We start from the raw sequence: 25,093 nt of genomic DNA, 5'->3' as shown, positions 1-25,093 counted from the left end.
ACCTCATGACCCAGAAGAGGGCACTAACTCCAGGCCAGCCTCGGGGCTGGGCAGGCTTTAGAGTCACACAGCACTGCAGAGAGAACTGAGCTCAAATCCTGCCTCTGGCACATGGCAGCTGTGTGACCCTGGGAGAGTCACTTAACTCCCCTGGACTGCAATTGCCTCCTCAATAAAACAGAGACCATAAAAGTATCCATTCGGCGGGGTTATTGCGTGGTATAAATGAGGACAGAGATGCAAAAATGCTTGGAACATTGCCTGGCACAGGGCAAAGGACTCAATACACATAGTGTTCACTAAACCTCACTGCCCCTCAAGGTGAAACCTTGCAATAACCGTGATTTATCATAAAGAACATGAGATAAGAAGCTTGTGAAGAAAAGCACAGTTTCTAGGGCCAGCCTGCCTGGAAAGGAAGAATGGAAAACACATCTTGGAGGTGTTTGCTATAATTGCCATCAGTATGTTACCTATAGTAACGTGCACACAAGCACAGCGCATGCAGGAAGAGCTTAATAATGGCAGCTGTTGGGATCCCTGGGTGGCTCAGCGGTTTAGCGCCTGCCTTCGGCCCAGGGTGTGATCCTGGGGTTCCAGGATCGAGTCCCACATCGGGCTCCCTGCATGGAGCCTGCTTCTCCCTCTGCCTGTGTCTCTGCCTCTCTCTGTCTGTGTCTCATGAATAAATAAATAAAATCTTTAAAAAAATAATAATAACGGTAGCTGTTATTAAGGGAACAGTCATTTCCATAAACCCACACGGGGCCTGAAGTTTCTTGTCACCCGCTTACATCAGAGGCACTGAATGAGGGTCAGATAGGCAGAGTGCTCCTCTACCTGGGAGGCTGCAAACTTGACCTCGGTTGCTTTTGCTTATTGACTCGTTTGCCAACCGGCGGTGGCTCTCTCCAATTTCTGGAAACAGAAACTTGTCCTCCTCAGGCTGGACCGTCCACCATTGCCTCGGGGCCCCAGCCCTGTCAGCAGCCCTCAGCCCATCTCCCGTGTTACCTGGTCTGGTTCCTTCCTCCAGGGCAGGTCCCACCTTGCAGGGGGGTGGTGAGGTGCCACAGCCTTCCAGCCTCCTGCGAAGGTGACATTTTGGTGGGCCCGGCTGTCCCCGGGCCTGGGTCTTCAGTCAGTTCCCACCGACCCAGAGCCTGAGGACTGCCGGAGAGGCAGGCGGATGAGATGAAAAGCCCATACCTCCCGCAGGAAATAATTGTCCAGCTGATTCCAGAACTGAAAAACACAAGTATAACGTTGGAGAAAGGAGAGCAAAGTGCCATTCAAGGCCATTGTCACAGCCTCCTCTCTGTGTTATCGGGGAAAACAAAGAGGCCCTGTGTGTGAGGACAATGCCTTGTGTTACCAGCCACTTCTGTGTTGTTCCTGGGGACGGGAGGCTGAGAAATGAGGCCACAGGGCCCTCCCAGCCTGATGCGCTCTGGACTTCCCTAACCGCGACCTCTGGGCCAGCCAGAGCCCAGAGAAGAACTCTGCGGGCTCCCAGCTCCCGGGGTTCCGAAGTGGGGGGAGAGGGGAACACTCCCCCAGGAGAGACCAACAGGGCCCCTGCTGGCCTTCCAGGCATCACGGATCGACAAACGGCCTCCTCTCCCGCCCCTCTTCTTTTGCTGCCTTTCAGAGGCTCACCAGGAGTTAGAGCTGAAAAGAATCACAGACATCATGTCTCCAAATACATAGGCCATCATCTCCTCCAACCCCCGGCCTCCGGGAGCGGCCCCTGACCAGGACCAGTGCCGGGCTGCGGAGCACGCTAGCAGTGGTCGCAAGGCCAGGTGAGTCATTATGTGGCAGCCTCAACTGATCACCCTCCCCGCCCCCCAGATGGACCCAGCACTGCCTTATCTGCAAGCTCACAAAAGGACCCTGTTTGCTCCTGCCTTCAAATCCTTGGTCTGCCACGAATTCCCCACAGATTATGAGTTCATTTTCTGATCTTTAGTTTTCCCACTTGTAATCTGGGAATATTCACGGGTCACTGTGAGGATTGAATGAGTTTACACGTGCAAAGCTCTCAGAACAGTGCTCAACCCAGACCAATCCCATGAGAAGCATGAATGGGACATGAGATGCCGCCTGCAACTCGCTTAGGTTCGTGGTGAGACGAGATGCAGAGAGCTGGAAACCCAGCATCTCAAATATAAACGCAGCCTGGTCATCGACTATGACCTAACTTTACCCCATTCGGTCCCCAAGGCAAGTCGGGCACTAACGAATACTCCGCTCTGGCAGAGAGAAGGCAGGTGACGACTCGCGGCGGGGGGGGGGGGGGGGGGGGGGCACTGACTGTGACATACACGGAGTGGACCATGGGGACTTGGAGAGCCCGTGCCTATCTTCAGGGAGGCAGCCAGGACTCAGCTCCAGCCAACTGCTGCAACGTGCAAGGTGGGAGCAGCATGGCTAGGCCTGCCAATTTTTAGAGAAAAGCCAGACCTCTGGATTTTCAGGTCACACTTCCTAATTTTGAAATACTCTGTTAATTAATTAAGACACTGTGAGTGCAAAGGGAGCCCCAGATCATGCAGCCTGTGTTGTGTCATCTGGACACAGGCAGCATGTCCAAGCCAGGGTGCGCCTGTCATTTTCAAGTCTTCTGTCCCCAACTTGCCAGCAGTGTCCCAATGAGCTGATCAGGCCACTTCAACACCAGCCTTTGACTTAAAGCAGGTGGCATAAGACCAAAAAGGTGGCGGCCCCTTTCTCTGTGGACACCTGCCCTCCTCTCCATCCATGGAATGAGAGTGAGAAGAAGGGAAAACAGGAAAATGAGGGTGCTCTCCCTAAAGGACCATGGGCCCCTTGGCCTAATCCACCTCCTGCAGGTGTTCCTCTGATAAAGAAGGCAGCCCAAAGGAAAGACCAGGGGCTTAAGCCCCCAGAATCTCCATCAGTCACCTCAAGTGAACATCAGTAGGCCAAATGATAGCATGTGCTGGCTCTGCAAGTTTCAACTCTGAAGCAAGCTTGCTCACGATGAGACACCACTTCACAGCCACCAGGATGGCTACAATCAGATGGATGCTAACCAGTGTCGGTGAGGATGTGGGGGGATGGGACCCCTCAGACGTTGCCGATGGGAAGGTACATGGCACAACCACTCCGGGAAACAGTCTGGAAGCTCCTCAAAAAGTTAAACACAGGGGATTCCTGGGTGGCTCAGCGGTTTAGCACCTGCCTTCGGCCCAGGGCGTGATCCTGGAGTCCCGGGATCGAGTCCCACGTCAGGCTCCCTGCATGGAGCCTGCTTCTCCCTCTGCCTGTGTCTCTGCCTCTCTCTCTCTCTCTCTCTCTGTGTCTCTCATGAATAAATAAATAAAATCTTAAAAAAGGAGTTAAACGCAGGGCTACCCTGTGACTCCTGAGTATATACTCTAAGAGAGATGGAAATACAAATCTACACAAAAGTCTGTTCAAGAGTGTTCGCAGCAGCATTAGTCATGACAGCCAAAAGGCAGAAAGGACCCAAATATCCATCACCTGATGGATGGATAAACAAAATGTGATCTATCCAGGCAAAGGAAATTACTCAGCCATCAAAAGGAATGACGTATTGTTACACGATACACAATGCAGGTGACCCTTGAGAACGTCAGGCTAAGTGCAAGAAATTGATGAAAACAACCGCATCTGCCTCCATGTGTATGACGTGACCAGAAGAGATCAATTGAGAGGACAGAAAGGAGATTCGTGGTGGCCTGAGGCTGAGGTACGATGGAGCGAGAAGCGGGGAATGATCCCTAAAGGGTGTGGTTTTCCTTTTTTGGTGGTAAGTATGGTCTTGCATTGTGGGGATGGTCCCCCAACTCTGCGAATATACCCAAATCCACTGAATTGTATACTTCGAGGGAGGAAACTGTATATGCGAATTACCTCCCAATACAGCTAGCAGCAGCAGCAGAAACAAAAAACTCTCAAACCAGGATTGCTGCCTCTACTCACCTTCTATTTAAAAATTCTGCATCCATGCTGCTCTCTTCATATCAGCCCCTCCGGAGAAGACAGGACAAATGCCCTAAAAAAGATGCTTTTCTTCAAAGGCTCCAGGCCCAAGTGAGGGTGACTAACTAGCTTGGTTTGCTCAGGACCGCCCCAGTGTTAGCACTGCAAGTGCTGCGTCCCATGAAATCTCTCATTCTTGGACAAACCGGGATGGCCGATCACCCTAGGGCAACCCTTTTTCATAGCACGGGAATGCTCTGCTCTTTGCAGCTGCCAGATGGCTAAAACGGAATCTCCAAATAAATAATCCCGCTCTCTTTGGGATATAAATCATCCTTGAGCTCCCCATAAGGGTCAAAAGGTATTTTAATTGCTGTTTCCTTTTTACAGAAGAGGAGACTGAGGTTCAGGGAGAGAAGTAACTTGCCAGAAGCACACAGGAGCCAGGAATGGAGCCTGAGTCTGTTTCCCAAGGTACCCCTTCCACTCATTATCTTGTCTGTCATCACACCACTGGGCTGATGGTCCAGGAACAACGCCGTTAGACTGTTTTTGCCCCGCTCCCCCCCCCCCCCCCCCCCCGGAAAGGTAGTCAGATATCCAGACAGAAGAAGCAGGAGTTCTCAGCTATGGGAAGACAATGAGACATACGCAGCTGAGCGGTTAACAGCACAGACTCTGGAGCCCAGCTACTCAAGTTTGAATCTGGGCTCTTCCACTACTTAGCTGTGTGACCGTGGGTAAGTTACTTAATGTCTCTGTACCTCAGTTTCCTCCTATGTAAAATGGGAAAAATAATAGTGCTGTGTGTGTTTCTGTGTGTGTATCACATAGGATCGTCATAGGAAATAAGCAAATCAGGGATCCCTGGGTGGCTCAGCGGTTTGGCGCCTGCCTTTGGCCCAGGGCGCGATCCTGGAGTCCCGGGATCGAGTCCCGGGATCGAGTCCCACGTCGGGCCCCGGCATGGAGCCTGCTTCTCCCTCCTCCTGTGTCTCTGCCTCTCTCTCTCTCTCTATGTCTATCATAAATAAATAAATAAATCTTTTTTAAAAAAAGGAAATAAGCAAATCAGTAAGTGTGAGCAGCTAAGAAGGGAGCCAGGCACGTGGCAAGTTCATTAAATAAATGAAAGCACAAGCTCATATACCCAGAATCGGAAAGAAATCAGGTTAGGCCTAACAAAGACCAGGTAGTGGGACCAAAATCATGGAAATAAATTCTGACATTCTATTCTGTTCCTTTCTGTGAAAACATTTATGGTTTAGCAATTGCTGGAAGCTCTCCAGACCACAGACAAATCTTTAAACGCATCATGGTAGTGGCCGCCTGGGATGACAGGGTGCAGGGTTGCAGGCTCTATCACTGACTGGAGCCCAGGGGGGTCCCCTCCTATCATACCTGCCCACAAGGCCAGATGTCTTCCCCAGGGGGGCAGCACGTATCCGTCAGCTCTGCTCTCTGCAGTAGGTGTGATCCACATCGTTTTAAGGATGTGGAAACCGAGGGTCAGAGAAGTTCAAGAATTTGCTCACAGTACAACTAATAACATGCAGGGTTGGGATCCAAACGTGGGTGGAATTCTAAGTCCTCTATGCTGTGTGGCCTCTATGTATTAGTTACTACTGCTGTGTTGCAAATCACCAAACTTAGTGGCTTAATGCAACAAACATTTATAATCATAGAGCTCTTGAAGATCAGAAATCCAGGAGTTGGCTCAGCTAGTGGTTCTGAAACTCTCATGAGGTCGTAGTCAAAATGTTGGCCAAGGCTACAGTCATCCCAAAGCTCTGCGGAGCCTACTGCTTCTAAACTCAGTTAATGAGGTTGCTGGCAGCCTCGGTGTCCTGCTGGCTCTCGGCCAGGGACTTCAGCTCTTTGCCCACACGGACCTCTCCAGAGGGCTGCTCACAACAGGACAGCTTAGTTTCCCCCAGGGCAAGAGGTTCTAGAAAAAGGTGCAGACACAAGAGAGTATCCAAAAGCTGCAATCTGGGCAGCTCCGGTGGCTCAGCAGTTTAGCGCTGCCTTCAGCCCAGGTCATGACCTTGGACACCTGGGATCGAGTCCCACATCGGGCTCCCTGCGTGGAGCCTACTCCTTTCTCCCTCTGCCTGTGTCTCTGCCTCTCTCTCTCTCTCTCATGAATAAATAAATAAAATTATACAATGGAATATTCCTCAGCCATTAGAAACGACAAATACCCACCATTTGCTTCAACGTGGATGGAACTGGAGGGTATTATGCTGAGTGAAGTAAGTCAATCGGAGAAGGACAAACATTATATGGTCTCATTCATTTGGGGAATATAAATAATAGTGAAAGGGAATAGAGGGGAAGGGAGAAGAAATGTGTGAGAAATATCAGAAAGGGAGATAGAACATAAAGACTCCTAACTCTGGGAAACGAACTAGGGGTGGTGGAAGGGGAGGAGGGCGGGGGGGGGGGGGGGGGGGGGGGGGGGCGGTGACTGGGTGGCGGGCACTGAGGGGGGCACTTGACGGGATGAGCACTGGGTGTTATTCTGTATGTTGGTAAATTGAACACCAATAAAAAATAAATTTATTATTAAAAAATTAAAAAATTAAAATAAATAAATAAAATTTTAAAAAAAAGCTGCAGTCCTTTATCAATAATCTTAGAAGCGACATATCATCTCTTCTGCCGCTTGATACCGGCCACTGGGGAGGGGACTAACCAAAGGTGTGAAAACCACCTGCAGGTGCATCCCTAAGTCAGCCTGGACTCCCGCCAGTGATCGCTGCCTCCCGCGCCGTCCCCGAAAGACTACAGCCCCCGGCATGCCCTGCGGCGGCGGCGGAGCCACGTGACCAGTCTCCCCGCGTGTCGCCGTCAGGTGACTCGTGGAAGATGGCCGCGTTGACAGCGGAGGGTTTTGCCGCGCTCCAGAGCCTGCTGAAGGTAAAGTAAAACCGTGGCGAGGTGAGGCCTCGGTCCCGGGGCCTTGGGACGGAATGGGAATTGGGGCCAAACGGGGCGTGATTTGGGGCCATGACTCAGGCCTCGCGGCTTCCGGAGCCTCTTGAGAGCGGGCTCGAGGTTGATGCTGCCCCGGCAGGCTGGGGGGGGGGGGGCGGCAGCGACGGTGATGGGTGTGGACGCCGCCCGGGGCTGACCCCGCCAACCCCCCCCGCCCCGCCATCCCCCCCCCGCCCCGCCATCCCCCGCCATCCCCCGCCCCCCACCGCTGAGAAGGCTCGGTCCTGCGCGGCCCCGCGGGACGAGGGCCGCACACGCCCCTGAGGCTCCTCCGAAGCATCACGTGGCTCCTTCCAACCCAAAGGGACGACGGGTGGGTGGGAGTGACCTGTTTGACCTCTGTTTGCCCCCTGCTCACCTCTGCAGACGTCACGCGTCGATTTGCCTTTCTAACAGAATGGAAGATCCGGTTGGGACTTTTTTTTTTGACACCCCTCTCCCCCCCCTCCCCCTCCCCCTCCCTTTCCCCCCTTTGTTTTAACTCCGGATGAAGACAGTCCAGGTGGTGACTCTCCGCAGTTGGTGGCGCAGCATCCTCGCGGTTAGCTGGCCGGCGGTCCCGTCCTTTGTCTCAGCAGCCTCCGCAGGGCCCCCTTCTGTCCTCCATCCCTAAAAGCGGCTGCTCCGCGATGGTTACAGGTGTATCCCCAACAGGTGCATCATCAGCTTCCAGCCCCCAGCAGTCGTGATGGGAGTCCATAGGGCTATAGGGAGTCCTATAGGGCTCCCAGCTCCCAGCCCCGGTCCTCAACGCCCTCCTCGTGGCCGCTCGGCCCACCCACACCCACCCTATTATGCCTATTCCTTGTATGGACTTGATTTTATTTTCTTTAATAAATCTTAAAACAGTATTATTAAATGCATAACACAGAAAAGTACGCACATCGTAAGTGCACACAGCTCAATGGCCTGTTGCACACCCATGGAACCCTCCCTACGCTCAAAAACCAAACATCACCAGTATTGCAGGAGTCTCTCTGTTGTTGCTTCCTTACCTCCCTCACCTGCCCCGTTATAACCACTGTCCTTGCTTTTATTTATTTTTATTTTTTAAAGATTTTTATTTATTTATTCATAAGAGAGAGAGAGAGGCAGAGGCAGAGACACAGGCAGAGGGAGAAGCAGGCTTCATGCAGGGAGCCTGACGTGGGACTCGATCCCGGGACCCCAGGATCACACCCTGGACTGAAGGCAGGTGCCAAACCGCTGCTCCACCTGGGCTGCCCTGTCCTTGCAGGGCAATCAATTCAATATTGCCCATTTGAGCTTCACATAAATAGGATATATGGCATATATATGTGTGTGTGTGTGTGTGTGTGTGTGTATATATATATATATATATTTTTTTTTTTTTTTTTTTTTTTTTGCTTGCCATTATGTAGCAGTAGTTCACTCTCATTCCTGTTCTGTGTATTTTCTCTTTTAGAAAATTACTTCAGGGCACCTGGGAGCTCAGTCATCGACTCAGGTCATGATCTCAGAGTCTTGGGATCAAGCCTGGCCTCAGGCTCCCTCTGCTTCTCCCTCTCCCCACTGTTCATGCTGGCATGCTCTCTTCTCTGTCTCTCTCTCTCTCTTTTAAGATTTTATTTATTTATTCATGAGACAGAGAGAGGCAGAGACACAGGCAGAGGGAGAAGCAGGTTCCATGCAGGGAACCCGACTTGGGACTTGATCCCGAGTCTCCAGGATCAGGTCCTGGGCTGAAGGTGGCACCAAACCGCTGAGCCACCCAGGCTGCCCTGTCTGTCTCTTTCTTAAGTAAATAGATAAAATCTTGAAAAAAAATTAGGTTTTTATTTTGAGGTAATTATAGATTTACATGCGGTTGTAAAAAGTAATACGGAACGATTCCATTTGCCCTTTGCCCAGTTTCCCCCTATAGAAACATTGTGCAGAACTATAGTATGATATCCCAACCAGGTTATTGACTTTGATACACTCAAGATACAGAACATGGCCATCACTACAGGATCCTTCCTGATGCACCTTTATGGCCACATCCACTTCTCCAGTGCCCTCACCCTCTCCCTTATCCTCTGGCATTCACTGATCTGGTCATTTCTATAATTTTGTCATTTGACGAATGTTCTGTAAATGGAATCATACAGTATAGAACGTTTTGCGATTGGCTTTTTCACTTAGCCTATTTCTCTAGAGATTCATCTCTGTTGTGTGGATCAATGGTTATTTTCTTTTTACTGTTGAGTAGTATTCCATGGTATGACATCGAGACTGTTTCCAGTTTTCTGCTCTTACAAATAAAGCTGCTATAAACATTTGTGTGCAGGTTTTGATATGAGCACCAGTCTTTATCTGGAATACACGCCCAGGAGAGTACAATCGCCAGATCATTTGGGTAGTTGCGTGGTTAGTTGTTTTTTGTTTTTGCTTTGAAAAAACTGCCAAACTGTTTTCAGAGTGGCTGTACCACTTCACCTCCCCGCCAGCAAGGCATCAGTGATATTGTTTGTCCCCATCCTTGCCGGCATTTGTTGTCATCACTGTATGTTATTTGAGCCACTCTGACAGGTGTGCATTTGTATCTTGTGGGGGTTTTAATTTGAATGTTTCTTTTTTTTTAAATTTTTTTATTGGAGTTCAGTTTGCCAACATATAGCATAACACCCAGTGCTCATCCCGCCAAGTGCCCCCTCAGTGCCCATCACCCAGTCACCCCAACCCCCCGCCCACCTCCCCTTCCACTACCCCTTGTTCATTTCCCAGAGTTAGGTGTCTCTCATGTTTTGTCACCCTCACTGATATTTTCACTCATTTTGTCTCCCTTTATTCCCTTTCACTAATTTTTATATTCCCCAAATGAATGAGACCATATGATTAATGATTTTGGATGTCTTTTCACATGTTTATTTGCCATCTGTTTATTTTCTTCAGTTAAATGTCTATGTCTTTGCCTAGATTCTAATTCTGTTGTTTGCTTTCTTACTTTTGAGTTTTTTGAGATTATATATTCTAGACAGTAGTTCTTTGTCAGGTATGTGGTTTGCAGATATTGTCTCCTAATCTGTAGCTGTCTTGTCATCCTCTTCATAAGGGTATATTCGTTTACTAGGGATGCCATAACAAAGTACCACACACTTAGTGGCTCGACCAACAAATTTATCGTCTCATGGTCCTGGAGGCTAGAAGTCTGAGATGAGGGTGTCAGCCAGATTGGTGACTCCTGAGGGCTGTGAGGGACACTCTGTGTCATGCCTAGTTCCTGGCTTCTGTTGGTTGCTGGCAACATTTAGTGTACCTTAGCTTGTAAATCTCTGCACTCATCTTCATTTGGTGTTCTTCTTTTTGCATCTGTGTCTGCATTTCCTTTTTTTCCCCCCTTTTTCCCTTTCTTCCCTTTCTTTTAGAAAGAGTGAGCAGGGGAGGGGTGGTACAGAAGAGGACAAGCAGATGGAGAGGGAGAGAGAATCTCAAGCCGGCTCCACCAGCATGGAGCCCAGCATGGGACTCGATCTCATAACCCCAAGATCACAGCCTAAGCTGGAATCGAGAGTCCAGTGCCCAACTGACTGAGCCTCCCAGGCACCCCTCTGAATTTCCTTTTTTTTTTTTTTTTAAGATTTTATTTATTTATCCATGAGAGAGATATATAGAGAGGCAGAGACATAGGCAGAGGGAGAAGCAGATTCCTTGTGGGGAGCCCAATGTGGGACTTGATCCCGCCACGCCCTGAGCTGAAGGCAGATGCTTAACCACTGTGCCACCCAGGCATCCCTCTACATTCCCATTTTTAATAAAGACACCAGTCCTATTGGATTAGGGTCCACCCTGTGACTTCCTTTTAATTAATTATGTCACCAACAATTCTGTTTCTAAATGAGATCACGTTTTTGAGGTACTAGGAATTAGGATTTTAATATATGAATTTTACAGGCACATCATTCAACCCATAACAGGAGTTTTTGCAGAGCAAAAGTTTTAATTTTGATGAAGTACATTTTACCAACAATATTTCCTTTTATGAATTTTACTTTTGGTGTCATGTCTAAGAACTCTTTGCCAAGCCATAGATCTCCAAATTTTCTCTCTTTTTTTTAAGTTTTATAGTTTTTTTTACATTTACATTTTACATTTAAGTACATAATCAATTTTGAGTTAATTTTGTATGATATGTGTGAGACAGTTTGAGATTTATTATTATTATTATTATTATTATTATTATTATTATTGGCCTGAGACTGGTTGTTTCAGAACTGTTTATTGAAAATGCGGTCTTTCCTCAATTGAACTGCTTTTGCAACTTTGTCAGGAATCGGTTGGGCAAATTTGTGTGGGTCTATTTCAGGATTCTCTGTTTTGTTCCATTGATCTCTTTGTTTATTCCTTTGATAATACCTCACAGTCTTGATTTCTGTAGCTATGTAATAAATTTTGAAATCAAGCTGATTTCTCCTACTTCATTCTTTATCAAAATCGTTTTAGGTGTTCTAGCTATTGAGCTATTTCTTTGCTATCCTATATAAATTTTAGAATGATTGTGGATTGTGTCTATGTTTTAAAAAAAAACCTGCTGAGATTTTTATAGGAATTGTGTTAGCCCTGTATATCAATTAGGGGAGAATTGACATCTTTAGTGTGTTGAATTTTCCAATCCATTATATATCCCCCCATTTGTTTAGATCTTTGATTTTTTTCACCTGTGTTGTGTAATTTTTTAGCATACAAGTCCTGTGCATGTTTTCCTAGATTTATACCATAGTATTTTTCTTTTGGGGGGCAGTTGCAAATGAAAATATATTTTTATTTATTTTTTTCAAGCTTATTTATTTGGGGGGCACCTGGGTGGGTCAGTTGGTTGAGTGTCCTCCTCTTGGTTTTGGCTTGAATCATGTCTAGTTCCTAGCTTCAGCATGGAGTCTGCTTGTCCCTCTCCCTCCTGCTCATGAGTTTGCATGCACACTCTCTCTCACCCTCTCTCGCTTTCTCTCAAATGAATAAGTCTTTTTTTTTTTTTTTTAAAGATTTTATTTATTCATGAGAGACAGAGAGAGAGAGAGACAGAGACAGAGACAGAGGCACAGGCAGAAAGAGAAGCAGGCTCCATGCAGGGAGCCTGATGTGGGACTCAATCCCAGGTCTCCAGGATCACGCCCTGGGCTGAAGGCAGGCGCTAAACCACTGAGCCACCTGGGCTGCCCTAAGTCTTTTTTTAAAAAAGTTTATTTATGGATTTTTTAATAATCTCTGCACCCAACGTGGGGATTGAATTCACAGCCCTGAGATCAAGAGTCCCATGCTTTTCCGACTGATATAGCCAGATGCCCCTGATAATGTACTTTTAATTCCAGTGTTTATATATTCATTGCTAGTATATAGAAATACAACTGATTTTTTGTGTATGTATCTTGTATCTGCAAATATGCCGAACTCACTTATTCTACTAGGTTTTTTATACATTCCTTGAGACTTTCTGTGTAGACAATCATGTTATCTGCAAATAAGGACACAGGCAGAGGGAGAAGCAGGCTCCCTACGGGGATCCCGATGCGGGACTTGATCCCAGACCCCGGGATCATGCCCTGAGCCGAAGGCAGACGCTCAGCCACTAAGCCACCCAGGTGCCCCTGTTTCTACTTTTCTGATCTGTATATATTTTATTCCTTTTTCTTATTTCAGTGGCTAGAATTTTCAGCATTATGTTGAATAAGAGTGATATCCACAGACATCCTTGCCTCGTTCCTTACTTTAGATTTCCACCATGAAATATAATGCTATCTCTAGGGGTTTTTTTTGTGGTGCTGTATATCAAATTATGGAAGGTCCCTTCTATTCTTAATCTTAGGAGAGAGTTTTCATCAAGAATGGGTATTGAATTTTGTCAACTGCTTTTTCTGCATTGATTGATACTATGTGATTTTCTTCTCTCCAGCCTGTGAATATTGGTAGATTACATAGGGTTTTTTTTTTTTAAGATTTTATTTATTTATTTATTCAAGAAACAGAGAGAGAGGCAGAGACACAGGCAGAGGGAGAAGCAGGCTCCATGTCAGAAGCCCAACGTGGGACTCGATCCCGGGTCTCTGGGATCACGCCCTGAACTGAAGGCAGCACTAAACTGCTCAGCTACCCGGGATGCCCTGATTACATAGTTTTATTTTATCTTATTTTATTTTATTTTATTTTATTTATTTATTTATTTATTTATTTATTTATTTATTTATTTATTTATTTTTAAAGATTTAATTTATTTATTCATGAGAGACACAGAGAGAGAGAAGCACAGACACAGGCAGAGTGAGAAGCAGGCTCCATGCAGGGAGCCTGACATAGGACTTGATCCCGGGTCTCCAGGATCACACCCTGGGCTGAAAGCAGCACTAAACCACTGAGCCACCTGGGCTGCCCTGATTACATAGTTTTAAATACTGAACCAGCCTCGCACCCCTGGAGTAAATCCCACCTATTTATAGTGAATAATCCTTTTTATATATTGCTGAACTCTACTTGCTAATATATATTTCTTTAGATTTTATTTCTTTATTTGACAGAGAGAGACAGCACAGGCAGGGGGAGTAGCAGAGGGAGAGGGAGAAACAGAAGCAGGCTCTCTGCTGAGCAGGGGCTCGATCACAGGACCCTGAGATCATGACCTGTGCCAAAGGCACTGAGCCACCCGGGGGGGCCCTGCTAATAAAGGGCTTTTGCATCTGTCTTTATGAGGGATATTGGACTGTGTACTTGTTTTTTGTTTATGTTTTTGTACAATCTTTGACTTTGATATCAGGGTAATACTAGCTTTATGAAATGAATCGGGAAATGTTCCATCCTTTTTTTGTTTCCTAGAAAAGATTGTGTAGAATTAGTTAATTCTTTAAATGTTTGTTAGAATTCTCCAGCAAAACCATCTAGGCCTGGAAATTTCTTCTTGGGGAGTTTTAAATTATGAATTCAATTTCCTTAATCATGATACAGCTATTCAAATTATCAGTTTCATATTGGGGGAACTGTGGTAGTTCGTGTTTTTTGAGGAATTTATCCATTTTGTCCAAGCTGCCAAATTTGTGTGTATAGTTATTGGTAGTTATTCCTATTTTCCTTTTGAAATCTTCAGGATCTGTAGCGATACGCCCTGTTTCATTCCTGATATTGGTAATTTGTGTCTCCTGTCTAACTTTGCCAGTCTTGCTAAAAGTTTGTCAATTTTATTGACAAAGAACTAGTTCTTTGTTTCATTGATTTTTTTTTTTCTCTTGCTTTCAATTTCATTGGTTTCTGCTCTTTGTTGTTTCCTTCTTCTTCCTTTGGGTTTATTATGCTCTTCTTTTTCTATGTTCTTGAGATGGAAACTTAGAGTATTGATTGAGAACTTTACTCTTTTCTACTATATGTGTTTAATGCTGTAAATTTCCCCTCAACACTATTGTGACTGTGTCCCCAAAATTTTGTGGTTTCTCCTTTCATTTGTATGCATTTAGTATAACTTTTAAAGTGTAATTTTTAAAATTTCCCTTGAGGCTCCTCTTTGATCTGTGGATTATTTAGCAGTGTGTTTAAGTTTCCAAGTGTTTGGATACTTCCTTCTCCTCTTCCTGTTAGTGATTTCTAGTTTGATTCTATTGTGGTCACCAAGAACACACTCAGTACGATTTCAGTTATTTGAGGTTTGTTTTATGGCTCAGAATATGATCTGTCTTGGTAGATGTTCAGTGGGCACTTGAAGAGACTGTTCTTTTGCTACTGGGTAGTGTTCCATAAGCGTTGATTAGATTGATCGATGGTGTTGTTGAAATCTTCTGTGTCCCTGTTGAATATCTGTCTGGTTGTTCTATCAGTTGTTGAAAGGTGGATGTTGACGTCTCCAGCTGTATTTGTGGACTTGTCTGTCTCCAAGTTCTCTTTTTACTTCTCATGTTTTCTGGCTCTCTCGCCGGGTGCATATATATTCAGGATGTCTTCTTAGGAGATAGAACCTTTTATCATCATGTGATGTCCCTTTCTGCCTCTGGTAATTTTCTTTGCTGTGAAGGCTACTTTGTCTGATATTATTGTAGCCTCTCTTGATTTTATTTCATTAGTATTCGCATGATATATCTTTTCCCATCCTTTTAATCTCTCTATCATTATATTTGAAGAGAGTTTCTCACAGGCAGCATTTAACAGTTATATCTGCAGCTCATATTTAATTTACTGTTTATAGCTAATGTAATTATTGAATATTAGAGCTTAAGTCTGCCATTTAATTTTTTGGGTTTTTTTTTTTATCTGCTCTTCAGTGTTTTTTGTTTCTTTTTACTTTTTCTTGCCTTCCTGTGGGTTATTTGAACATATTTTTGGAATTCCCTTTTGGTTTATCTGTAGCATTTTATTTTTATTTTTTTTTTAAATGAGATTTTTTTTTTAATTTTTATTTATTTATGGTAGTCACAGAGAGAGAGAGAGAGAGAGAGAGAGAGTGAGAGGCAGAGACATAGGCAGAGGGAGAAGCAGGCTCCATGCACCGGGAGCCCGACGTGGGATTCGATCCCGGGTCTCTAGGATCGCGCCCTGGGCCAAAGGCAGGCACTAAACCGCTGCGCCACCCAGGGATCCCTATCTGTAGCATTTTAAAATGCATTTCTTTTTATAATCTTTTTAGTGGTCACTCTAGTAATTACATTTATATCCATAACATCACAGTCTATTAGTGTCATCATTTTACCAGTTAGAGCTGAAGTAGAAACCTTACTTCCCTTTATATCCCTTCCCTCATTTCTGATATAATGTCTTAAATATTTCCTCTTCATACATTTAGAGCTGCAATTTTTGCTTCATCTTTTAAGCAGAATTTAGAAATTCAAGAGAAGGAAAGTCTATCATATTTACCCTTATTTTTGCTTGTTGTGTCCTGTCTTTCTTCCTGATGTTCCAAGGTTCCTTTTATTGTTTCCTTTCTATTAATAGAACCTCTTTTGTCTTGTGACAGATTTTCATAATTTTCATTCATCTGAGAATGTCTTGATTTCCTCTTCATTTTCTGAAGGATATTTTTTGATGGGTGTAGGATTCTGAGTTGACAGTTCTTTTCTTCCAATGCCTGAGAAATATTGTACCACTTTCTTCTTGCTTTCATGAGTTCTGATTTGAAATCTACTATTATTCTGATTATTCCTTACAGATAAGATATTGTTTTTTAAGACTTTTTCTTTGCCTTTAGTTTCCTGGAGTCTAATTATGATGTATCTTGGTATGGATTTCTTTGGATTTTTTTTTTTAGATTTATTTATTCATTCAGAGAGAGCGAGAGAGAGGCAGAGACACACAGGCAGAGGGAGAAGCAGGCTCCATGCAGGAAGCCCGATGTGGGACTTGATCCCAGGTCTCCAGGATCACACCCCGGGCTGCAGGTGGCGCTAAACCGCTGCCCCACCAGGGCTACCCGATTTCTTTGGATTTATTCCTTGGAGAATTTGCTTAGGTTTTTGAATGCATACAGTTATGTCTGTAGCTAAACTTGGACAATGTTCAGCCATTATTTCTTTAAGTACTTTTTCATTCTCGCCCCTTTTATCTTCCCCTTCTAGGACTCCAATGACATGAATGTTAGATTTTTTTTTTGGTATAGTCCCTCAGATCCCTGAGGCTCTGTTTATTATTTCCAGTCTGTTCCCTCTGTGCAAACTGGGTAATTTCCTAGTGGCTTTGTGTTCCAGTGTACAGACTCTTTCCTCTGTCCCTTTCATTCCTGTGCTAAACCCATCTACCAGACTTTTAATTTTAGTTATTGTATTTTTCAGTTCTAAAATTCCATTTTGTTCTTCTTTTGCATCTTCTTTTCCTTTGCTTTTTTATTTGTTTTAAGCATGTTAGTAATTACTGGTTGAAGCATTTTTGTCATGGCTGCTTTAAAATCTTTGTCAGATGATTTTAACATCTCTTATCTTGACGTTGGCATCTAAAGATTGTCTTTTTTTCATTCAATTTGAGATCTTTCTGGTTCTTGGTATGATGAATGATTTTTTTGGTTGAAACCTGGTCATTCTCGTGTTATACTCCGAGATTCTGGAGGGTTTCTGCCTCATTACGACCTGATGGAGAGGAAAGTCCAGGTTCTGCACTTGGCTCCTGCTGACACCCAGAAGTGGGGGTTCCTTGTTACTGCTGGGCAGGGGTGGAAGTTCTGGCCTGTTGTTACTGTTAATACCATGGGGTGGTGGGACTTGTTGCCACTCCATGGGGATGAAGGTCCCAGCTCCCTACTTGGAAGAGAAAATCGAGGAAACTCACCGCCATGTCATTTCTTGGTCTTGCAGGTGAGGCCCACAGCAGGCCCGTCTTCTCCCCTCCCCACCTCAGAGTGGTCTCACGTTTGTTTTCTACACAGAGCCCAGCAGGTTCAGTTGTGCTGAGAAGGGAAAATAAGGCAAAGTACATCTGTTTCATCTCTCCACAACTGGAAATGTCCTAGGCACTTTTAAGTCTTGAGTCTCAAAGGTATCACACCATGCCTGAGACAGTATTATGTTCTGAAACATGTATTTTCAGACTCTGAATGGGTTTTTTTTTTTCTCCCCATCTGTGAATTAATTCATAGGCCTCCTCAAAAGATGTTGTCAGACAGCTGTGCCAAGAGAGCTTTCCCAGTTCAGCCCTTGGCTCAGAAAAACTCTTGGATATGACATGCTCCAGCTTGTCTGTGACCCAGGAGGAAGCAGAGCAAGTAAGTATGGTCAGAAATGACCTTTGGCCACTGGCTTCTCAGCTCATTAGTCTCTTTCTTAACTTCCCAGTCGTTGCCACATCCAAGGAAATTTTTCCCCTGAAATGTCTGTTGACATTGTAACAAACTTAAAATAGATTTTTATTTTAATGCTAGTAAACTTAAAAGCTATTATCTTTGAACCTTCACTTCCTTATGATAAATGAGACAAAGATGGGAGAACTCTACCCAGGATCAGAGGTCCCGGCCATTTCCTTTTCAGACTTGTTCCCTAGACAGCGTGGACAAAAGCCAATCTTTGTGATTTTTTACCCCTCTAACTTGCCGCTGCTGATAGGTTGTCAGCCGGGTAGCTTAGAAAGACTTCTTAGGGGACACTCAGCAGAGGCTCTGAGACCTGAATATGATTCAGGGGGATGCTGCTGGACCCTACCTGACCTCAGCTGGTTGCTAAGAGGAAGAGGGAGGTGACTCCATTTATGCAGTACTCACAGCCTTCTCTTTTTAGGGCAAATAGGCTCCTAAAATAGGAGTTCATTCAAACAGGCCTACATTATTATTATTACTATTTTTAAACCAGGGCTCTGTTCATTGAAGTCAGCTGTAGAACAGTAAAAGGCAGCAGCCAGATTATGGAAGTGAGTTGAAGACTTAGTTTGGGTTCCCCAAAAGTTGAGCCTAAGGCTGAGAGTTGGCTGTTAGTAATTACCTGGGGAGGTGAGTCTAGAAAGCATAAAGGAGGGAATGGGGAAAATCTAACAGGGAAGAGAGGCAGAGCCATGAAAGAATGTGTTAATGACTGGGTACTGCTGTGGGCAACGGGGCTCAATCTTGGGATTCTGTAAGAAACCCTGGGGAACACACCCCAGAATTGTCACCCTGGAGGGCAGGGAGGTTGGGCATTTATCCATTGACATTCACCCCTCATCCGTGGAGGGTTAACATCCCCTCACCACTTGGTTGTGCCTTTGCAGCTGAGCAGCCTCCCGTGTCATCAGAGAAAGCCGTAAAGCAGTCACCTCGAGTCTTCTCAGTTTCAGCTAAGCATTCTTGTACTGATAGGGCAGCCACAGGTCATCCTTGGCTACAGATTCAGTTGGAAGGACCTAGGGTAGAGCACAGCAAACTAGCAGGGCAGTGTCAGGCCCTCCTCTTCCACAGGGGAGTCAACACAGCTCACCGCCATCTATTTGTTTTCTTTGCCCTTTTAGATGACAGCCTAGGGGCAAGGACACCCTGGATTCAAAGCCCAAACCCCGCAGGAGCCAGTACCCCTGGTAGCAATTCAGCAAGCCCAGCTTCGGGTCTGGCAGGCAGCATGCAGCCACACTCGGGGGGCCCAGAGCTGTGGGCTCAGGAGTTCCTGCAGACCTCCCAGTCCCGAGGCAGAGGCCCAGTGCAGTGTTGCCTAGTAACACAGCTGACTTTTCACTTCTCTCATGTTACCAGGGAAGGGACTAGAACTGAAGGTCAGAGTCTGTGCACAAGGAGAGGGGACTTATTAACCCTTTGTTCCCAAACAGAAGTTTCTGGCATGTTGACAGGTTCCTATGTCAGGCAGCTACACCTGTCTTCTAAAGCAGTAGGTAACTTAGAGGTGGGCCAAGGCACCTGGGCATCAGCATCTGTGACAGAGGCCTCAGGACCCGTGGGACCATTGGGATGTGTGGCGGTGTGTGGCAGGCCCTCTCCCCAGCAGCGGGGGTATAGAGCCCTGCCCCCCGCCCCGCTTCTCACCACGCAGGCCTATCCTGCAGCTGCTCCAAGCTCTGCACCGCCTCACCAGGCTGGCGGTGTTCCGTGACCTGTCCTCTGCCGAGGCGATCCTGGCTCTCTTTCCTGAAAATTTCCACCAGAACCTCAAAAACCTGCTGACGAAAATCATCCTAGAACATGTGTAAGTGCTCATTTCTTGATAGTTCCTTGTAATACTTATGTAACAATATTTTAGGTCAATAAATACTCATCTTCAGTGTCATTTTTAATGGCTAAGTATATTCATAAAGAAATTCTGTGTAATTTTGTTAAGAAATTCCTTAGTGTTGGATGTTGAGGCCATTGGTAGTTTTCACTTTGACTTACTGTGGACATTTTGCTCACATGCTTAATTATCTCCTTCCTGAGGCTTCTGCTCTGTGTTCTCAAGTTGACCGTCAGAAAGGTCGCACCAGCTGGTTCTCCTTCCCCCACCTTCATCAGCACTGAGGGAATTTTTTTTTCCCCCAACTCACAAATGGGAAATGTGCCTCATTTCAGTTTATATATCTTTGAGAGTAGTGATGTCAGATACCTTTTTCATACATTTGATTGATCATTTTTGTTTTTTTTGTGAATTACCTAAATATTTTCTGGGAAAACCCATTAGATACATACAATTTAAGCAGGACTGATTAACTGCTGGTCAGCAGGAGGCTTAAACAGAAATCTTGGGTAGATAGCAGATTATGCCTGCTTGCCCCCCAAGGGTTTTATTGTTTATTTAGAAGCTTTCTCACACGTGACCACATTTTATTTCTGCCTCTGTTTAGCATCTCACTATGATGCTCCCTTCTGTAGCATTAGGCAGGTCTATTTGGGTGTGTTTTGCATAAAATGCAATACTTTGTGGGGTTAGGTGCTCGATAAAAGAGAGTAGGTTGACTTTTAGAAGGTAGCACAGTAAGAATGCAATTCATTAAGCCTTTCCTTTTTCATTTCCCTCCTAAGCTACGAACACTAGCAGCATGTGTGGCCTTTACGTCTCGGAGCTTTGTCAAACAAAAAACTGGCTCTGCAATGGTGGGAAACATTTCTGTGCTCCTTCCCTGCGAGGGAGTGATGAGAGGCTGGAAGACCCCAAACAGGGTAGAGGCCAGGTCCACCGGCCTCTCTCATGATCGATTCTCATCCCTTCTCTGTCCTTTTTTCCTCATCTTTCCCTCTTAAACAGCTCTACTTGGCGAACTGAAGCCCAAGCAAATCAGAGTGAGTACCAAGAAACCCGCCTTCCTCCCTCCCCTTCCTTCCTGGCCCCGGCTCGAACCCTGCCAGGTGGCCAGAGCTTGTAACCAAAACCTCAACGTTGCTTTAACCTCATCCCAAACTGAACAGTGTGTGTTGTGCTTTTCTTTTTAATTTCACTTTTTCTTTTTTTTTCCTGATTATAAACTTAATATAAATACGTTGTTTAAAAAAAAAAAAAAAAGAAAAACTCCAGAAACATCCAAAGCAGAAAGTAAAATAATTAAAACAGTTCTTTTTTTTTTTTTTTTTAAACAGTTCTATTTCCATTAGGGGAAAAAAAAAACAAAAAACAGTGGTGGAATTAGTTAGAAGTATTGAATATAAGTGGGTGTTTAATAATGGTTCCTAAACTTCCTCTGAACTGGTCACCGTGTCAATACAACATAGCATGAGCTCATCCAGCCCTCCCCGTGCCCCTGGGAGTGAGGCTGAGATTATCCCCACTTTACAGATGAGGAAACAGGCTCAGAGGTTGGAAATGGTAGCACCCATCTTCAGGCCAACTCTCCCTCTCAAACCAAACCTCTTCCTGCCATCGTGGTAGCTTATACGTTTCCTAAGACTCCAGCCCCATCCTCATCTCTCTGCCTTGTGTCATCTCTCACTTTGTGCCTTTGTGCTGACATCTGGAGGCTTGGACGTGCCGGGAGAAGCCCCCACGCACGCCCACCATGAACCAGTGCTAAGGGTGGGTGGCCTGGAGCCCAGGGAGGGACTTGCCCTGTGGCTCAGGAGCATGACCCAGCCCTCGCCTGCCTGACCTGGAGGAAGGGCTTGGTAAGTTGAGCGGCGTGAGCACTGAGCCGGCCCATCTCCTTTGCAGTCTCGCTGCCGCGCCTGGTCGACCTGGACTGGAGAGTGGACGTCAAGACCTCCTCCGACAGCATCAGCCGCATGGCCGTCCCCACCTGCCTGCTCCAGATGAAGGTACGCCCGCTGCTGCTCACGAGAAGGGAAGAAGGGGCACCAGTGACTCAGCACCCCTGCACGCACCATCAAAGCTCCCAAAGAGCTCTGGGACCTCCGACCCCACGGAAGAAAATTCAGCACCCCCCATGCAGTCTTTATGTGCCAAGTACCGTATTAACACATTATAGACATAATAAAACAGACCCTGAAGGTTGAAATTGAAAAATGATAAGACAAACACAAAACACGAGTTTTAAAAATGGTTTTCTGCTCCCTGAAGTCCACCTGGACACTAACGGGGAAGTCTAGCTTTCACAGTGGGGGCATGCCATCGGGGTGCAGGTGGCCTTCTCGGCCTGTCTGGTTCCTCATGTGCTGCCACTGCTTGTAACATGGCTGCGCAAGAGCTCCTGTTAGCAGTTGGAGAAGGATCAGACCTTCGTTCTCGTGTGCTCGGTGTTACCTTCACTTTACAGATCTCTGCAGGAATCTTTTTAAACCACATATCCATTGTTAGGGTTTGTTTTGTGATGCTGTACTTACTTAACCACACACCCAGGAACGCAGTGCCCGTAAGAAAATGAAAAGGGTGCCTCTAACAGCTAAATTTTTAAACACTGGCAGGGTTTACTTTTGTTTTTAAAGAATCAAATAAATATAACCAGGAGCTGTAATGGTTTTTCTGCATCCCCACGGATTCTCACGCACCCCTAGAGCCCTCTGTGCTCTAGGGGTCCATGTATGGGCCTGTGCAGTGTGTTCTCACTCGGATGCTGAGAGTCAGGGGCCCGAGGACTGAGTGAACTTGGCTTCTCTGATACCCGCCCTGAGCACCCCCTTCCCAGGCCTCCGGGAATCTCCTTCCGTCTCCTCATTTGCTAAATGACTCCAGTGCTAGGACTCTGTCGCTCTGAGCGAGGAGCCTGTCTTCAGAGGTTCACCAGAGTGCGGGAGGGCTCCCGTGTCCAGGGCTCGCATCTAGGCTTGTGGGAAGAGGGGCGCCTCTGACATTTGGGCCATGTTCTCTTTTCAGATCCAGGAAGATCCTAGTCTGTGTGGAGACAAGCCCTCTATCTCGGCTGTCACCGTGGAGCTGAGTAAGGAGACGCTGGACACTATGCTTGACGGCCTGGGCCGCATCCGTGACCAGCTTTCCGCGGTGGCCAACAAATAACCCCAGCCAGCTGTCGGCCCCGCCGCCGGGCCCCAGCTGCCGGCCAGAGGTGGGGCACCTCCCAGCGCATGGACTACCCCAGAGCAGCAGCTGCGCCATCGTCGACAGGCCGGGTGGTGGGGACCGGGAGGGGGCTGCCATCTGGAAGGACAGCTGGATTGGCAGGAGGCGGCTGTGCCCCCACGCTGTTCTCCTCACTCATCATCCTTTCCTCTCTGAAGCTGGTGAGCAGAAGCCTCCATCTCTGGAAGACTTCATCACCACCATGAGGGGGCATCTGCTTCATCAGCCACCTCTGTCTGGCAGATTGGAAAGCTCAGGCCCACATTGTGGGGCTCCTCTAAGAAGTGCCTTTCCTGCATTAGGTCTGATTAGTCCATTTCCAGCCCGGAACACAGGGAGGCAATCAAGCGGGTGATGCCAGTGGTGCAGCTTCTCTGTCAGGAGCCGGGCAGATCCTACGGAGCAGGGCCACTGCGGTGTGGTCCACCCCGACCTACGGCCAGAGCCCTCCCGAGCCGCCTCAACCCTGCCTGACCTCCTTCCAGCACAGGGAGTCTGGGATGGGTGCTGATTTCCTCCCTCCTGAAGCCAGAGGGCCCTTCCTTGATGTAATGCAGTCATTTCAGGGAAAGAAGTGGGAGTGACTGGAAATAAATACCAGTTCTAAAACCTTAATGCCTCTGGTCACGTTTTTCGAAGCCTCTGTCCTTGATGTGCACTGTTGCCTTTATGCCAGCGCTCCCTCGTTCGTAAGCCTGATCCCGACTTCTAATTCTCAGCTAGGTTGGGAGCCCAGGGCGACCTGCAACCAGGCTGGCGCCCCTCACCACCTTGCATGTGCTCATCTGCCATGTGGAGCGAAAGAAGGCAAGGCTGACGGTGTGCACCTGTCCGAAGGGCCAAGAGCCGGGGTGCAAGCAGTCCACGGAGCTGAACCCTCCTGGTCATGGCGGCCTCTCACGGGCATGTGCAGGGCTGTCCCTTCGTGGCCCACATCACCCCATGGCGACAGCGCCCTGCCTGTCATCTGCGTGCTTTGTCTTGGCGGTTCTGGGAGGTGCGTGGGGACGCGGAGGGGGCTGGAGGCAGAGCCCTGGGGTGGCAAGATGGCTCCAGTTGGGCTGCCAGGGCTGGAAGCCAGCTCTGCCCCTCGGTGGCGAGGGGCCTGGCCTCTGAGTCTCGGTTCTCCCCCTCCCATGTTTAAAAATTAAATGATAATAATAGTACCTGGTCCCCAGGGCTGCTGTGAGGATTCAGAAACCGGGTCCCTGAAAGCACTCATCAGCATGCCGGCGGTTGAGAAAGGCTCAATCACGTTTGCTTTGACTCTCAAAAGAAAGGAAGGTGGAAAGCTCTGCAGTCACTGTTTCATTTAGTGTCGCGGGGTCGGTGCGACAACGAACGCCACCATCCTCCGTTTATTGATGAGGAAATCAGCTCATTGAGGTGAAGTCGCCTGCTGGTAAATGGTCTCATTAGGACCTGGGCCCAGATTTGTCTCGTTTTCCTGCTACCACACAGGACTGTGCAAGGGACGTGGAGTTCTGTGACTTTAGCTCCATTTGGAAAATACCGGAGCTGAAATACAGATGAGAAAACTCCCGAGATGCTAGGAATGTCCCGGAAAAAATCCCGAGTTCCTCTGCTGTTTGTCAGAAGCCGAGCGAACCTTCTGTTAGCATGGCGGTTTTTTTAACCCTCTGGGGGCTGTGTCCACTGATAATCTATGAAAGCCGTGGATCCTTCCCGTAGGAAATGAACATTCTGTTTCTTATATTCAGTGGCAAGAGTTCATGGACCCTGGAAGCCAGCCCAGTGTTTGCGGATTGAGAGCCCTCGTCCTACTGTCAGGCTGACTGCAGCCTTGTGAACTCAGCCCCTCTGTTCTGGTCCCTGTGACCCACCGTCAGATCTCCAGATCCCTGCTCTCTGGGCCTCCCAGGGGCATCCATGAGAAAGGAAATTGAAGCAGCATCAGTGTCTGGGCAGTTGACTGTCATTCCCTTTTTTTTTTTTTCCTCTTGGCCTCTTTTTCTTTTTTTTAAAATTGGAGTTCAATTTGCGAACATATAGCATAACACCCAGTGCTCATCCCATCAAGTGTCCGCCTCAGTGCCCGTCACCCAGTCACCCCCACCCACCCCCCACCCACCTCCCCTTCCACCACCCCTAGTTCATTTCCCAGAGTTAGGAGTCTCTCCTGTTCTGTCTCCCTCTCTGATATTTCCCACTCATTTTCTCTCCTTTCCCCTTTATTCCCTTTCACTATTTTTTATATTCCCCAAATGAATGAGACCCTATAATCCCATCTTGTCCTTCTCCGATTGACTTATTTCACTCAGCATCATACCCTCCAGTTCCATCCACGTCGAAGA

General features: G+C 46.9%; 2 protein-coding genes across 5 annotated transcripts in view; one reads left to right on the top strand and one right to left on the bottom strand.

Annotated features, from left to right (window-relative positions):
• Positions 1–1,501, bottom strand: part of PRR5L (proline rich 5 like) — a 145,310-nt gene extending 143,809 nt beyond the window's left edge. Inside the window, exon 1 of one of the 2 annotated variants that reach the window (XM_026012912.2) lies at positions 1,015–1,501. The gene's annotated coding sequence lies outside the window, so the exon portion shown is untranslated. The remainder of the gene's footprint in view (positions 1–1,014) is intronic. The other variant, XM_072759143.1, reaches the window with a different exon arrangement.
• COMMD9 (COMM domain containing 9) lies at positions 1,443–23,393 on the top strand. Of its 3 annotated transcripts, none has more exons than XM_072759146.1 (8): positions 1,485–1,805; positions 4,363–4,446; positions 6,695–6,894; positions 17,504–17,629; positions 19,387–19,526; positions 20,559–20,593; positions 21,456–21,559; positions 22,575–23,393. In XM_072759146.1, the coding sequence occupies exons 2-8, from the start codon at positions 4,422–4,424 to the stop codon at positions 22,713–22,715; spliced, it is 771 nt and encodes a 256-aa protein (XP_072615247.1). In that variant the 5' UTR covers positions 1,485–1,805; positions 4,363–4,421; the 3' UTR covers positions 22,716–23,393. The 3 variants fall into 3 exon arrangements, with proteins under 3 accessions (XP_072615248.1, XP_072615247.1, XP_072615246.1); XM_072759145.1 differs by having other exon boundaries at positions 1,485–3,739; XM_072759147.1 differs by lacking the exon at positions 4,363–4,446 and having other exon boundaries at positions 1,443–1,805.
• Positions 23,394–25,093: the final 1,700 nt, after the last annotated feature.

The sequence above is a fragment of the Vulpes vulpes genome, chromosome 5 (assembly GCF_048418805.1).
Source record: "Vulpes vulpes isolate BD-2025 chromosome 5, VulVul3, whole genome shotgun sequence".
NCBI lineage: Eukaryota > Metazoa > Chordata > Mammalia > Carnivora > Canidae > Vulpes > Vulpes vulpes.
The sequence above is the reverse complement of the archived record's forward strand: the minus strand, read 5'-3'. Positions and strand labels throughout refer to the sequence as shown.